The 13602-nt window shown below is 32.4% G+C and overlaps 2 protein-coding genes across 2 annotated transcripts; one reads left to right on the top strand and one right to left on the bottom strand.

Moving 5' to 3' along the window:
* Positions 1 to 1162: 1162 nt before the first annotated feature.
* On the top strand, positions 1163 to 4106 carry ROC7 (rotamase CYP 7). The gene is made up of 7 exons (XM_028077599.2): positions 1163 to 1313; positions 1560 to 1638; positions 2530 to 2577; positions 2659 to 2682; positions 3088 to 3270; positions 3369 to 3444; positions 3720 to 4106. Exons 1-7 carry the CDS (start codon positions 1248 to 1250, stop codon positions 3856 to 3858), a joined length of 615 nt encoding a protein of 204 aa, XP_027933400.1. The 5' UTR covers positions 1163 to 1247; the 3' UTR covers positions 3859 to 4106.
* A 1653-nt stretch (positions 4107 to 5759) lies between these two features.
* On the bottom strand, positions 5760 to 13020 carry LOC114188065 (smr (Small MutS Related) domain-containing protein). Its single transcript, XM_085674856.1, is given in 13 exon segments — positions 5760 to 6224; positions 6396 to 6466; positions 6603 to 6721; positions 6806 to 6873; positions 7085 to 7141; positions 7232 to 7308; positions 8403 to 8432; positions 8435 to 8512; positions 8813 to 9042; positions 9833 to 9918; positions 10514 to 10636; positions 11587 to 11612; positions 12247 to 13020. Coding segments are annotated over 13 exon segments (1680 nt in total). The 5' UTR covers positions 12830 to 13020; the 3' UTR covers positions 5760 to 6092.
* Positions 13021 to 13602: the final 582 nt, after the last annotated feature.

The raw sequence follows: 13602 nt of genomic DNA, 5'->3' as shown, positions 1-13602 counted from the left end.
CAAAGAATATAAAAGAATGACACTATGGTAAACATTCACTTAAATTCAAATTTTCATTTTTACGATAAACATTCGCTTAAATTCGATTTTTATCTTTTTGATGTGAATTTAATTGGGATACAAACTTATAAAATTTTAAGAGTCATATTACAATAAAATAAATCATGTAACTACAATATAAAATACTATAAGTATTGAAATTTGTTAAAGATCACAAAATTATGAAATATATAATAAATACAATAAATAAATATATATATATATATATATATATATATATATATATATATATATATATATATATATATATATATATAACATAATATAAAATTAAATGACTTTAAGTGAATGCATATTAAGCGAATATTTACTATAATATATACTAATAATTTATATTCAATATAAGACCTAGTTAAATATTTGAAAGTAGTTTTAAAGATAAAAATGACATTAAGAGGTTAAACTTAGTATTTAACTAAAAATAGAATGTCTTAACAACACAGATTTTGCAACAGCTATAGGGTGTAAGAAGAAACTGAGTTGGTGTTTCCCAAACAACTTTGTTGGTGTTAGAAGAAACTATGGGAGTGGGGTGATGAGGGCTTTTACTTCCTGTACCTCCACAATTTCTTTGTACACTCCATAAAAATGATTTATGTATCATAGTTTGGAATAAGGTTTTCGGAATTTTTAGAATAAGATTTTTAAAATGAAATTTTTGGAATAAAATTTTCAAAATAAGATGTGTTTCGAAACAAGATTTGGGAAATGTATATAATATCTTCTGAAATTAGTTTTTCGATATATCTCTAAATGAAATGTGTTATTGAAATAAATTTTTCAAAACTTGTTTTTTCCGCATTTTCTCTCTTCTTCTTCCTCTTGTTCTGTTTCTTTCCTTCTTTCTCTACAAGAGGGATGATGATAGAAGAGACAACATTTGTGTGTTGTAATGATGAAAAGTGTTGGAGTATTTTTCTCTTATTATGGACTACAAATAGTAAATTTGAAGTGCAGGAAGCAATAGCCGGTAATGAAGTGCCGAGTACAAATAATGGCCCAAATCAATGAAGGCCCATCTAGATAGCTGATTGGATCAAACAATTTCCAAAAAAAGATCACGTGTCAAATTCCTATTGGCTGAGATGACAAATAACAAACGTGGAATTCCCATATAAAGCTACGATCCCCAACCTCATGGTTACTCACTCACTGTCGTAGTAGTAGCGGCGAAACTGAGATCACAGATGGCGAAAACGACGTTGTTGCTGCTCTGTACGGTGCTCCTCTTCGGAACCCTAGCTCTCGCCCAGGTCTCAATTTTCTTATTCAACATTAGATTAGTCGCTTTCTCTGGGATCAAAGGAATGGGTTAACTGTGGAGCTTGAGATCGAGACTCTATTTTATTAGGGGGGAAATCAATCACTATATCATCTCAATCTAGAATGAAATTCCGTGCCATAGAAATATTTGAACTGCAATTGTGTTTGACGCCTACTTCAATTCTGCTTACTTTATCTTTTATTTTGAATTTATTGGTTAATGTGTGGGTTCACAGGCGAAGAAATCAAAGGAGGAATTGAAGGAAGTGACCAACAAGGTTTTCTTTGATGTTGAGATCGATGGAAAAGCTGCAGGTCTCTTAGCTTGATTCTTTTTATGCCTTTTATTCTCTGTCTGTTATGTCCTTGTTTTGCTTTCATTGATTTGATTCGAAGTGAAATGAGATGATAGATGACTAAAGATTCCTTCTAAAATTATAATTGAGTAATGTCACGCACACTTTAACACAAGTCATTTCCCATGAGCAAATATAATTGAGTAATGTTACACACACCTTAACACAAATCATTTCCCATGAGCAAATATTAAACAAACTTATTTTACCAACTATCTACCTATAATGAAGGAATAGTAATTCATGATAGGTAAAATATTGGTTAAATAAGTTTCATTAATATTTGGATTGTGGAAGTGATTTTGGATGTTTTGGTGATGTACGTGGAACTGGGAGGGTGTCGATTTTTTGCTTAATAATGAATAATGAATCCTTATACAATTCTAAATTATCAGAATTCGCTGTGTGTAAATTTGGTTGCTAGAGTCTAGGGAGAACTTTTTGTATTTAGAGGTATATTTTTTTTTGTCCTTGATCAGGTATACTCATAGCTAAACCTGTAAAATTAGCCGGTTTAGGAAAAATCCTCCCCGGAATGGCAACTCATTTTACAAATAAAATTCACCTGGGGTCACAATCCACTTGTACTATAGTTGATATAGATAAGTTATTCCACTGTTATTAGATACACCATGGCTTCCATGGCAGATTTTTTTCCAACCGCCATAGTATGTAAAGGGAGGCACGCTATCTCAGCAACATAATGTTAGATTATATGTTGCGATTGTTGTCCTTCCACTATCTATCATGGATAACGCTGAGTTGATGTTTCATCATTCATCTTCCCCATAATTTTGAGTATGAAACTTTGACCGTTGGTATTTATGCTATATGATGATTGACTTTCCAGGTCGTATTGAAATCGGTCTTTACGGGAAGGCAGTTCCAAAAACTGCAGGTTCGGTTTCTAAATTCTCTGCATTATCAATTATCATTTTTAATGTTAACTGAAGCCTTGTTTTTATTTCCGTTTCTGCAGAAAACTTCCGAGCTCTTTGCACAGGTGAGCTTGTTTCTGCTTCTTCCATGTATTGGTGTTGATCATATAATAGTTAGAGAACTTGTTTCCATCCTTTTATTGAGTTTCAAATTCAGTCGTGTTATAATAAATAAATTCATTCAACGTAAGAAATGATGAGTAAAAATGGAGCTGTAATTAGACTGCTCATTAGAACAAATTGAGGACAGCTTTAATAGGAAGACGTAGTTGAGTTCTTAGAGTGAAAGTGGATTGTTCTTTATTTCGTGTCATGGTTCTTTTCACCGATATATGAGTTTAATATCATTTCCTCTTCCCTTAAATAATATTAGATAATGATATCACTGCTTGAATTTATAATGTGCACATGTTCATCTTACAAATTAAAATACATTATATATTAAATTTACATTTTGTCCAAATTATTAGGGGAAAAGGGAATTGGTAAGAGTGGAAAGCCTCTCCATTACAAAGGTAGCACATTCCACAGAATTATTCCTAGCTTTATGATCCAAGGAGGTGATTTTACACATGGCAATGGAATGGGCGGAGAATCAATTTACGGAGAGAAGTTTGCTGATGAGAACTTCAAGTTAAAGCATACTGGACCAGGTAATATTCTTGTATTGTTATAGTTGTTTGTTGTTAAACCAAAATTCAAACGAACCTATGATGGTATTAAGCCTTTTTGTTATTTTATGTATGAACAGGGATTCTGTCAATGGCAAACGCAGGCCCTGATACCAACGGTTCACAATTTTTCATCACAACTGTGACAACAAGCTGGTAATTCAATCTAGATCAAAAAGTTTCTGGAAGAAAACAAATATCAAAATCTTTTGTATGTTTTATATTTGTATTGTGCATAATGCTTTGAATCTGCTGTGATCTTAAGCATCAATCTGTGAAGGCTGTATTTCCTTCCTGTAACCATTTGTGCAGATTGTGTAGTGTTACTTCAGATATATAACCCGAGCTTTTTTTTATTTTTCATTGGTGAATTACGTCGTGGCCATGCATTAAGAATTTACTAACTATTAATGTATATATGTATTTGATAGGTTGGACGGAAGGCATGTTGTTTTTGGAAAAGTTCTTTCTGGAATGGATGTTGTTTACAAGATTGAAGCTGAAGGAAGGCAAAGTGGCACTCCCAAGAGCAAGGTTGTGATTGCTGACAGCGGTGAACTTCCTCTATAAAATGTGCACGTCAATTCTCAACCAGGACTTGTTGAAGGTGTTTCCAGTTTTTATTCTGTGTACGGATCACTTAACTTTTCATAAGCATATATGCTCATAGGTTTATGGTTATTTGTGTTTGTGGAACTTAGTAGATGAACTTTTCTCCTAATTATAGAATGGGAAATAGCATTTTTGAAGTGAAATTTATGGAGAAAAGTTTGTGAACATGACTGTCCAAGATAAATAGCATTTCATAGTTTGGAGAATCTTAACTTTGTTTATAAATACTTAATTTAGTGTTAAAGTCGTTTGATGTTCTTGATTTCCTAAAATAAAGTAAATCTTTTAAATTATCTTCAATCATAGTGATGTATGAGAGTAACTTTTAAAATATGAGCACTAAATTTGAAATTTGTTTATATTTAAATTTACTAAAATTTCTTTTAATATTTAATTTTAAATACACAATTAAGTTTGGAGTTAAGAAAACAAAACTCAATAAAGTATAATTGTGTGATTAAGATTGTTTTTGACAAATGAGATGGAGTGCTAGTAACTTTGTTTCGATCCTAAGAATTGTTTGTTCTGCAATTGTTGAGAAAACTAGTTTTTTTTTTTTTAATTGGTCCTAATTTTCTACTCAAGGCAAAGGTTAAACTTCTTTTAAAAACTAAACTTCGTAGAAAGTATATTTGTGAAATTGTTTTAATTGAAAAACATGGTATTTTTTTTTTCTTCTAAATTATCGTTCATGTAAAATCTCGATCTTGGCACTAACCTGTCCCCTCAAGCCTAAGGGGTTCAATCAAGCAGTCTTGTTTCTTACCAAAACCATTAAAAGAAAAGATTGTCTTCTTCTAAATCTTCCTTTTTCATTTTTTTCTTTCTTTTAAGTTTACTAGTTGCAGGGAATATCCATGGCCCGAAGACTCAATGTTCATTCCCACCACAGGACTTTCGATAAACATGATTTGTGTATAAGTTAGAGTCGTCAAAATGGATATTCTGGTCCGACCTGGCTCTATTCACTAAAGATTGATCATTTAGTGAGTCAACTCAACCCGACTCACTTATTAATGAGCCAATAAAATTTAAATATAATTTTTTTAATTTTCAGTCAAAATTAAATTATAATTCTAATTAAAATCTAAATAAACTTCAATAAATTCAAATACAAACTAAAATCACAAAATTACAAATTACTTGTGTCGGCTAAAAAAACAAACATGACCCAAATACAAATCTCAACTTAAAAACAAATACTTATGCAACCCTTTATGTGCAGGTTGGTGAACCAACCCGACTCCCCATACTAAGTGAGCCAGGTCAAAAATCAACCCGTATCGAAATTTATAAAAAAATTTTAACCAATCCAACATAAACCTGTGGTGAGCAGATTGACTCGCGAATTTCAACCCATTTTGACAGCTCTACTAGCCAACAAATAGTTACCATCCTGATATAAATATAATCAATACTATGATAGTATGAAATTATATATATATATATATATATATATATATATATATATATATATATATATATATATATATATATATATATATATATATATATATATATAATTGTTAAAATCATTATGCACCACATATTGTTGTAATCAATTTTAGAGGTCCTTGTTACAATATGGAACAATTACTAATTTTCACTCTGAGGATAGGAGATAAAAGTTTATAGCTTAAAGGCTCACTCTTTTTACTCACAAACACCACTATTTTGGTTTGGATAATAATATTTTTAATGGTAAAGCAATGTTGGTTGTGATAGCTTATGTAATCAATTTCTACAAGTATATATATATATATAAAAAAAAAAAAGTTAACTTGTTAGCTCCAAGAAGTTTACCGGACTTCACCAAAAAAACGATGTCATTCAGCTTCTACACTTGGAATTGTTAACTCTTGAGTTTAACAGTCATGCCTTTTTGAGTCAACTAACAGCATAAAAATACAAAGTTGAATGCAAAATCCCTGAAAATTAAGTAAAATATGATTACATATTCACACCGCTGAGTAATTAGCCTACTCTGGAAATGCAATTCAGACTCGTACAACCAAACTCCATTGAGCTACAGGTTATACATGATAGGATAGACCAAAACGTCCCAAGATCTAGCTTGGCTAACATATAATGTACATGTCAAAGTAACATCTCTAATTTATTTATTTTGGCCAGGCTAATGATCTAATATGGTACAACAAGTTCATACACATAACTTATGCATCATGTTTTAATCAATCAGTGCTATCACTGTCACTGTTGGTGTCCACAAACCTATACTCTCTCCATCCGCTGAGCTTAATCAACACAGTTCCCTGGTTCTCTTCCCTCCATTCAATTGCTTCTCTCTGCAAAAGCTCTATCACCTGTGATGACAAAATCACAAGAAAAATAAACCACCCTTTAGAAACAACTCAATTTCCTTTTTAATGACCAAGTTTCAAAATGTTGACCAATATGTAAATACATTGAAAACTGTTTCACTCTATATGTAAGAGAATAGAAGATAAGATGGAAGAGGGTGGATCAAACCATACTGATTGTTTCAGCTTAGACTTTCCAAAACCATGAGATCCACATCCAGTGATGACCCTTAGTCTCTGCACAGCTGAAGCAGAGATATGAAACAAAGGCAATCAGATAAATATATAGATGTAAATATAAATGCAATTCAATAAAGCAATGTTGGTTTAGTCTTAAAGTCTTGAGAACATGTGAGAACCTAGGTCCTCAGAAATGCTTACAGGGAACATATGATCCAAAGAGAAGGTGGAGTTTCAGCATTCTCATTGCTGGTTTCACGTGCTGCCCATGTAAATCAATAGTTATCACGTTTTCTATGCCCTTGTTTCTGCATATATCACTAACAGTAGCTTAATACGAGCAACATGAGGCGATTGTTAAAAGGAAAGTTCTCTGGCTTTAGATTTTAAATAAATCCACGAACCTAGCTACGAATATATCATGGCTGGCCCTAGTGTCTGCTTTCTGAGCTTTTTTAGTTTGTTCTTTACCCTAGACAGACATAGAAATAGTTAACATCATATAACAAAGCAACCCATAGTAAAGGTTCGGACAAAATACAGTTAATGTCAAGGTTAATGAATCCAGTTTCAAATGGTGAAAAGATAAAATTTCACAGATTATTATAAATATACATCTCGAAGAAAGATAAGAGTCATATTTTCCACACAAATTCTGCTGTTCTTTTCAAAGAAGAATAGACCTGATCAGAAAGATAAGCAGCATAAGATCGATCTCCTTTGCTGTACGCTGTTGCAGCCTACAAAATAATATGACCCTTGTATGTTATCAACTGACATTTGAGCTCAATAGCAAACTGGCTTAAAGATCACAATGAAATATTCCCTACTTTCTTATAATAAGATTTCACTGAATCCCACTGCTGGTTTGAATCTTCCCTAAACACATGATATTCATCTCTCTTAGCTACAAATGAGAAAAGCAAAAGAATCAAATGAGCTACCGTGGTTCAAATTCAACATCATCAAGTAAACCATCAAATTGAAGCATACAAAAATAAGACAATCAAAATGACTAAATACACAATAAGATTGGAGTAATTGAACTTTTATAGTTGGATAGCTTTTCACTTCTCTTTTCCTCCTTTTATTTCTACAATAAGAAAGTGTTCTTATTGGATAGGCTACCAAAGGGTAGCATTTTAAACAAGTAGAGATTGTTAGGACAATTTTAAAAATTATTCTGATAACTAATTCTAATAAAACGTATTTTACTTTCTTATATATAACTATTTGGTTTAATTGCACATTTGGTTCCTTAGATATGGCAATTGTGTGGTTTTGGTATATCAGACTCTAATTGCATGATTAGGTCCTTTTGGTATGTATTAAAATTGCGCAACTTTGGTCCCCTGTTAGTCTTCAGTTAAATATTTCACAAATTCTGTTAATGTGATATTGGATTATAAGGTGACACCTAACATGTTGCCTCATACATATGTTATCATGGCTATATTACACCTTTGGTTAATCATGGAAGACCAAAAGAGCAATTAAGTCATGTCAGCGTATATGTCAGGCAACACATCAGTTACCATGCCATCATCCAGTGACACATCCACAAAGCTACATACTTAACAGTATCAATGGAGGGATCAAAATCGCACAATCAAGATACTTGACCAGAAGATTCAATTTGCACAATTGAAACCAAGGTGGACAAAATCGTACAATTATAAAACTCCAGAAACCAAAAGTGCAAGCCTAACTATATTTGTTTCCTAATTTATCATTGGGATTTCATTTCCATTTAACAATAATATATCACCCAACTTTCCTCCAATTATTTTAACCTTTTATATTTTTTAAGAATAAATTTATTTTCTATTTTACCCTATATTAATTCCTATTTTTTTCTGAAGAAAATCATTGAAGACAACATACCACAAGCATTGCTTGAATGCTTGTGCTGCTTCTACCAATTGAACGAGATCAAGACAAAGAAAAATGTGTTTGAGAAGAACCCCATTTCACATTTTCTGACAATATTCAAGATCCAACCTTTTCTAACAAACTGTACCAATGTAGCCAGAGGTAATCTTGCCAAAAATGCATGATGTATCCTCCTTGCTCTGACTCAGGTTGCCTAGGATGGCAGGCCCCCAAGCCACCTGGCCACACCACATAGAGAGAGGTAACTCAACCATATTAATTTCATTAATCCTTAAAATGAGTGAATTTCAATCCAACATACTCAATAAAACAACCAACAAAGACCCATTTCAAAAATCATAATAAAAAGTAAAAGACAAGGAGAAGGAAGCAGGCAACAGATCATAAAAGTATTTGCAATTACTGAAAATCAGCCAACTAGTTTAGAATAGTAAAATGGAACCACAAAAGCAGTAATCGACAAATACTGTTCAAGATAAGCCAGCAGTTGCAAGTATTTCAAAATTGCCATTATGTACCATATGTACGTTGCTGAGATTCTGCAACAAGTGGGGAAACATTGAACCCGGGTCCCAAAGACTGAATTTTCTTTACTACGTTTCTCCAATTCATGCTATCTTTGTCATGTTCAGCGCTTTTGGGAAAGTTAAACAAAGATTCCAACACTTTCTGAGGAATGTCAGACTTCGCACATTCTGAGCTAATAGATGAATCAACCATAGAATTAGAGAGGACCTCCGCATATTTCCTAAAACCAAGAAAAAACTAAGCTAGTGGAGTTAAGGTAGGTTCCGAATACCAAGATCATTTTTTAAGAGGATGTTGAGATTTGAATGCAGGAAGTTGCAAGGGCTAAGCATAAATGATAGAATACGAGATTAAAGTAACAGGCAAACCAAATTAAAAATAATAAGTTATATAGAGTTCTTATTTAATTTGGTACTATAGTTGTCTTGAGAGTGCTGAACCAACATGCAAACTACCCCAGCTGTCTTCTTCTCCAGCCCAATATTATATCACTAATTCAATCAGTACAAAAGAGGCACGTGTAATATCTAAATGCCTGACTCTCAGGAATTCGGCCAACATTTACCTCAGGTTCAAGATTGAATTTACTACAGTTTAATGCAATGAGTTGAGAATGATAATATTTGACCTGCTTAGTATAATTACAATCCTAGTGGATGTAACAGAATTTCATCAAAATGAATGTACCCTGAGTAAATCTATAAACTTCTAACACTTTAAAGAGCAAAAATGTATATGTAAAGATACAATTGCAATATTATGCATTAAGAGATATTTATCGGAAATTCAATTGCCAACTACCTACAATGATTTTACTTACCAGGTTACTTCTATAGCTAAATATAATGATTTGATGAAACAGGTCAAAAGATGTTTCTTTATCATTGATAGATCCTTTGAGTTTCATTTTTTTGTTTGGAAGGAGGGGCATCATGAGATAGAAACAGAAAAAGCTACAATTTATTGAGCCTATACCATGAAGTAGCAAATAGTACATTGATATAATTTACCTTCCAAAGGATCCAAGAGACCATATATTATCCGACATATCACCATCTGAAGAAATAGATGTGGACTCTGATCTCCTCTCTATCAACTGTTACAAAAAACTGCAATTAATACTATGTACAGCTATGACACCCTATTTGTGTAATGTATCCATATCCGATACTTTAGGATACTTTATTGATACTTATCAATGAAGTATTTAATTTATAAAACAATAATACTTTTATGATGACTAAAATTTAAAAAATTTTATTTTGACAAGTTTAGTACATTTGATTTTAATTTGGATTCACACAATAGCAATCATATATTTATCATGTTTTCAAAAAAAAATTAAAATTTCTTAATATGCATATATCACATATTATATCCTATTATTTTCAAAATAAACGTATCGGAGTATATAAGATACGTGTCGTATCTGATACATGTATCGTACTCATGTATCATAAATGAACAGTAAGGGTGCAGATATTGAAGTTAAAAATACCTCCAAAATAAACAATTTACAACTAATTAGAGTTGAATAGACAAATAATATAAAAACTATATGATGTAGTGTAATTGCAGTAGCTTAAGAAATAGGAACATTACTGAGTTTTTGAGAACACAAGACCAGTTCAAAAATAAAACAAGCGCAAATTTGAAAATAGAATTAAACACAATTCATTTCTGCCACTTACACTGTCATTGGGGTCAACAAAGACTCTCCCATCATCTACGTTGTCTACTCTGTAGTTAGGGTGTCTACCAGTACTGGATTTCTCAATTGTAGATCCAGCTAAATCAAGCAATACATTTGAAGCCTGGAAAATCATTCAAAGCTAATCGTGTTACAAAACTAGCATAACTTTACTTGATCTGAATGGCTCCCTAAAACTCTTGTAGAGATGTGAAAGTAGATACTGCAACACCACTACTATCCATTCACACAAAAATGTCCACAGAATTAAAAGGAAATACAACTAGAATAGCCCCAAATAGTGGCCAACAAACTCAAACTAAAAAAGTGGTGCCATACAAACCAAAGAAACATTGATACAACATTGTATGCACATGACACAATATTGCATGGGAATACCTCAAAGTATAAAAATCATAAATTAATACGGCTACAACAACACATAAAATTGACATTAAAAAACTAAACCACAAGAGAAAGTACAAGTCCTTATGTATACATAACGAATAAATTTATCTGATTATTTTGGTATTATACCGTATTGGGATAAAATTTTAAAAATAAAAGTAAAAAAATTGTACAGATATGCAATGTCCAACATGGATACATACAAGAAACAGTTATGACACGTCATTGCTATCATTTTGAAAGTGTGTACTTATACCAAATAAGAAAGAAAAACAATAGATTATGTCTACAAAAATGTACCTGTGTTTTCACTCTGTTTCCTATTTCTCAAATTTGATTCAGTTCAGATATATATGTATTAAGTAAACTCAAAATCTAAAAGACTTACGACAAAAAAAACTTTCTAATCAACCTGCACCCATAAGAGATCCCCAGAAACACAGCTGACAAGCTGAGCCTGAGGATATCACCATCTGCTTTAAATATATCCACCACAAAAACAACAAAAGGAGAACAAACAAAAAGAGAACAAAAAAAATAATTTTTTTTTAGTACAGAGACAACAATTAACTGACTAAAAGTAATAAGTGCCATATTGAAAAAATAATAAACAAGAACATCAAGTGCCAAGGACAAAATTTTACAATCTCAAATTGCCACCATTACCCTTTCAATATCATATCCGCACTGACCTGCAAACACAAATTCCAAAGTCAGGCCATAAATAATAAACCAAAAGAAACTAGTCTACTACACAAAAATATCAAAACCGCCTCATAGAAATTAGTATACAATTTCTTCAATAAGATTGCTTGCCAGCTTTAAATAAATAACTATGCAAAGACAAATTCTTGCTTGCTATAACGCACAAGCAAAGACAAAAAGTCTAAAAGCAACATCAAATCACTTTAAGGAAGAGGAATAGTTTACTTCTATTTAAACTCAAGAGACCATCTAAGTTTCCTTTTAGAATCACATCAAATGTTTGAATCTAATAAAATTTTGGTTTCATTACTCATTTAGTTCTTATAGATATACTATCTTTACTTTTTATTTAGCCTCTACACAATAAATTATTTACTTTAATTGCTATGCATACTTTTTTAAAATAGCTTTAGCACTTATATGCCAAATAACATATTCAGGTATAGAGACTTAGACCTATTACAGAATTGAAATCAAAACTTCAAAAAATAAAGTTTAACATTTAGTCATTTATTTTCACAGCCAACAAATCCCGCATCCATGCTGAATTCCTCATCAGGTTTCAATATACAAAATCTAAAAATGAAAAGCAAAAAACATCAAAAAGGGCAATTTACTTACAAAGAACGTCTCTAACAACAGCCAAGTTAAGATCACAATCCTCCCCAAGCATAGAGCAGAGGAACTGCTCTGCCTTCTCCATGTCAAAAACTTCATCATTAGCACTAAACCCTTTGTTGCTTCCCTTGTTCCTCCTCACATACTCCTTCCCCAAAACCGTTGAAACAGTGCCAGTTGAAGCAACCACCTTTTTCTTCTGCTTCCCCCCTTTGAAACCGCCCACAACAACTCCCTCCCCACAATTCCGTTCCGCCTCCTCCTTCGACCCCAAATCCATCCCCGAAGAAGAAGAAGAAGAAGTTCCACCGCCACTGCTTCCACCACTGCACGAAGAAGAGCAACAAGAAAACGAATCCTCCGACAACCCCTTCCTCAGGATCTCTGAAGCCCTTTCGAGATCACACCCTGCAATGTCATACGCTATAGAAGCCTCCCTTATTGAAGACAAGGAGAAAGCGTCCACCAATGCCTCCAAAACCCTTTTCTTTCTCTCCTCTTCTCCCTCCACAACCCCTTCTGCTCCTTTTCTCTCCTCACCCTTCTTCGGGGGCTTCGGTCTCTTCTTCTTCCTCGGGCTCTTCATATCCGAACAGGACGAAACGGATCTGGGTCCTGCCGAAGGAACGGAATTTCAGACGAAAACGGGGTCGAATATTCGTTGGGAGGGTGAAAGGAGAGATTTTGGAGAGGGAATGGTTGATGGGTGTAGAAGGCGGAACGGCATGGCAGAATCTCACAGTTTGTGAAGAAAACCAATAGCATGAGACAAAAATTATTTTTTTGATGACAAGAAAAATAATAAGTAATAATATTTATATATTATTAAATGGATAATAAGAAATTAATTATTTTTCTCTGCTGCAGATAAATAAAAGATAGATAGAATGGGTTAGGTCAAATTGTGTAAAGTTTTTAACAACATCAGTCAAATCAACTGTCATTTTTTATTGATAACAATCTTTTTCTTGTTAATAATATGATTACTATCATTTTTTATTTGATACAATCTTTTTCTTGATAGTGATATGATACGATATATAGAAATTCTCACAAGAGTCGGTAGTTTACACATTATAAGGTAGAATATTCTCACACAATCAATCATATTATTGATAGAAAAATTGGTTAATTTTTTCTGATAATATAAATATACTTTTAGTACTTATATATATATATACTTATTTATATATATATATATATATAAATACTTTACAATCGTAATATTTGTACGGTAAACTAATATCCTTACAGTTAATCGTAATACTTGACGTGACAGGACTCAATTCAACATCACAAAAATAAATTACTAGTTGGTTCTATTAGTTTTGATTGGTTGTTGGTATATATCTATATCTA

Source organism: Vigna unguiculata, chromosome 6, assembly GCF_037176805.1.
Source record: "Vigna unguiculata cultivar grain cowpea cultivar isolate G323 ecotype 2 chromosome 6, ASM3717680v1, whole genome shotgun sequence".
In the NCBI taxonomy this organism is placed as follows: domain Eukaryota; kingdom Viridiplantae; phylum Streptophyta; class Magnoliopsida; order Fabales; family Fabaceae; genus Vigna; species Vigna unguiculata.
Note: the sequence above shows the minus strand (reverse complement) of the source record. Positions and strands in the feature narration are given on the sequence as shown.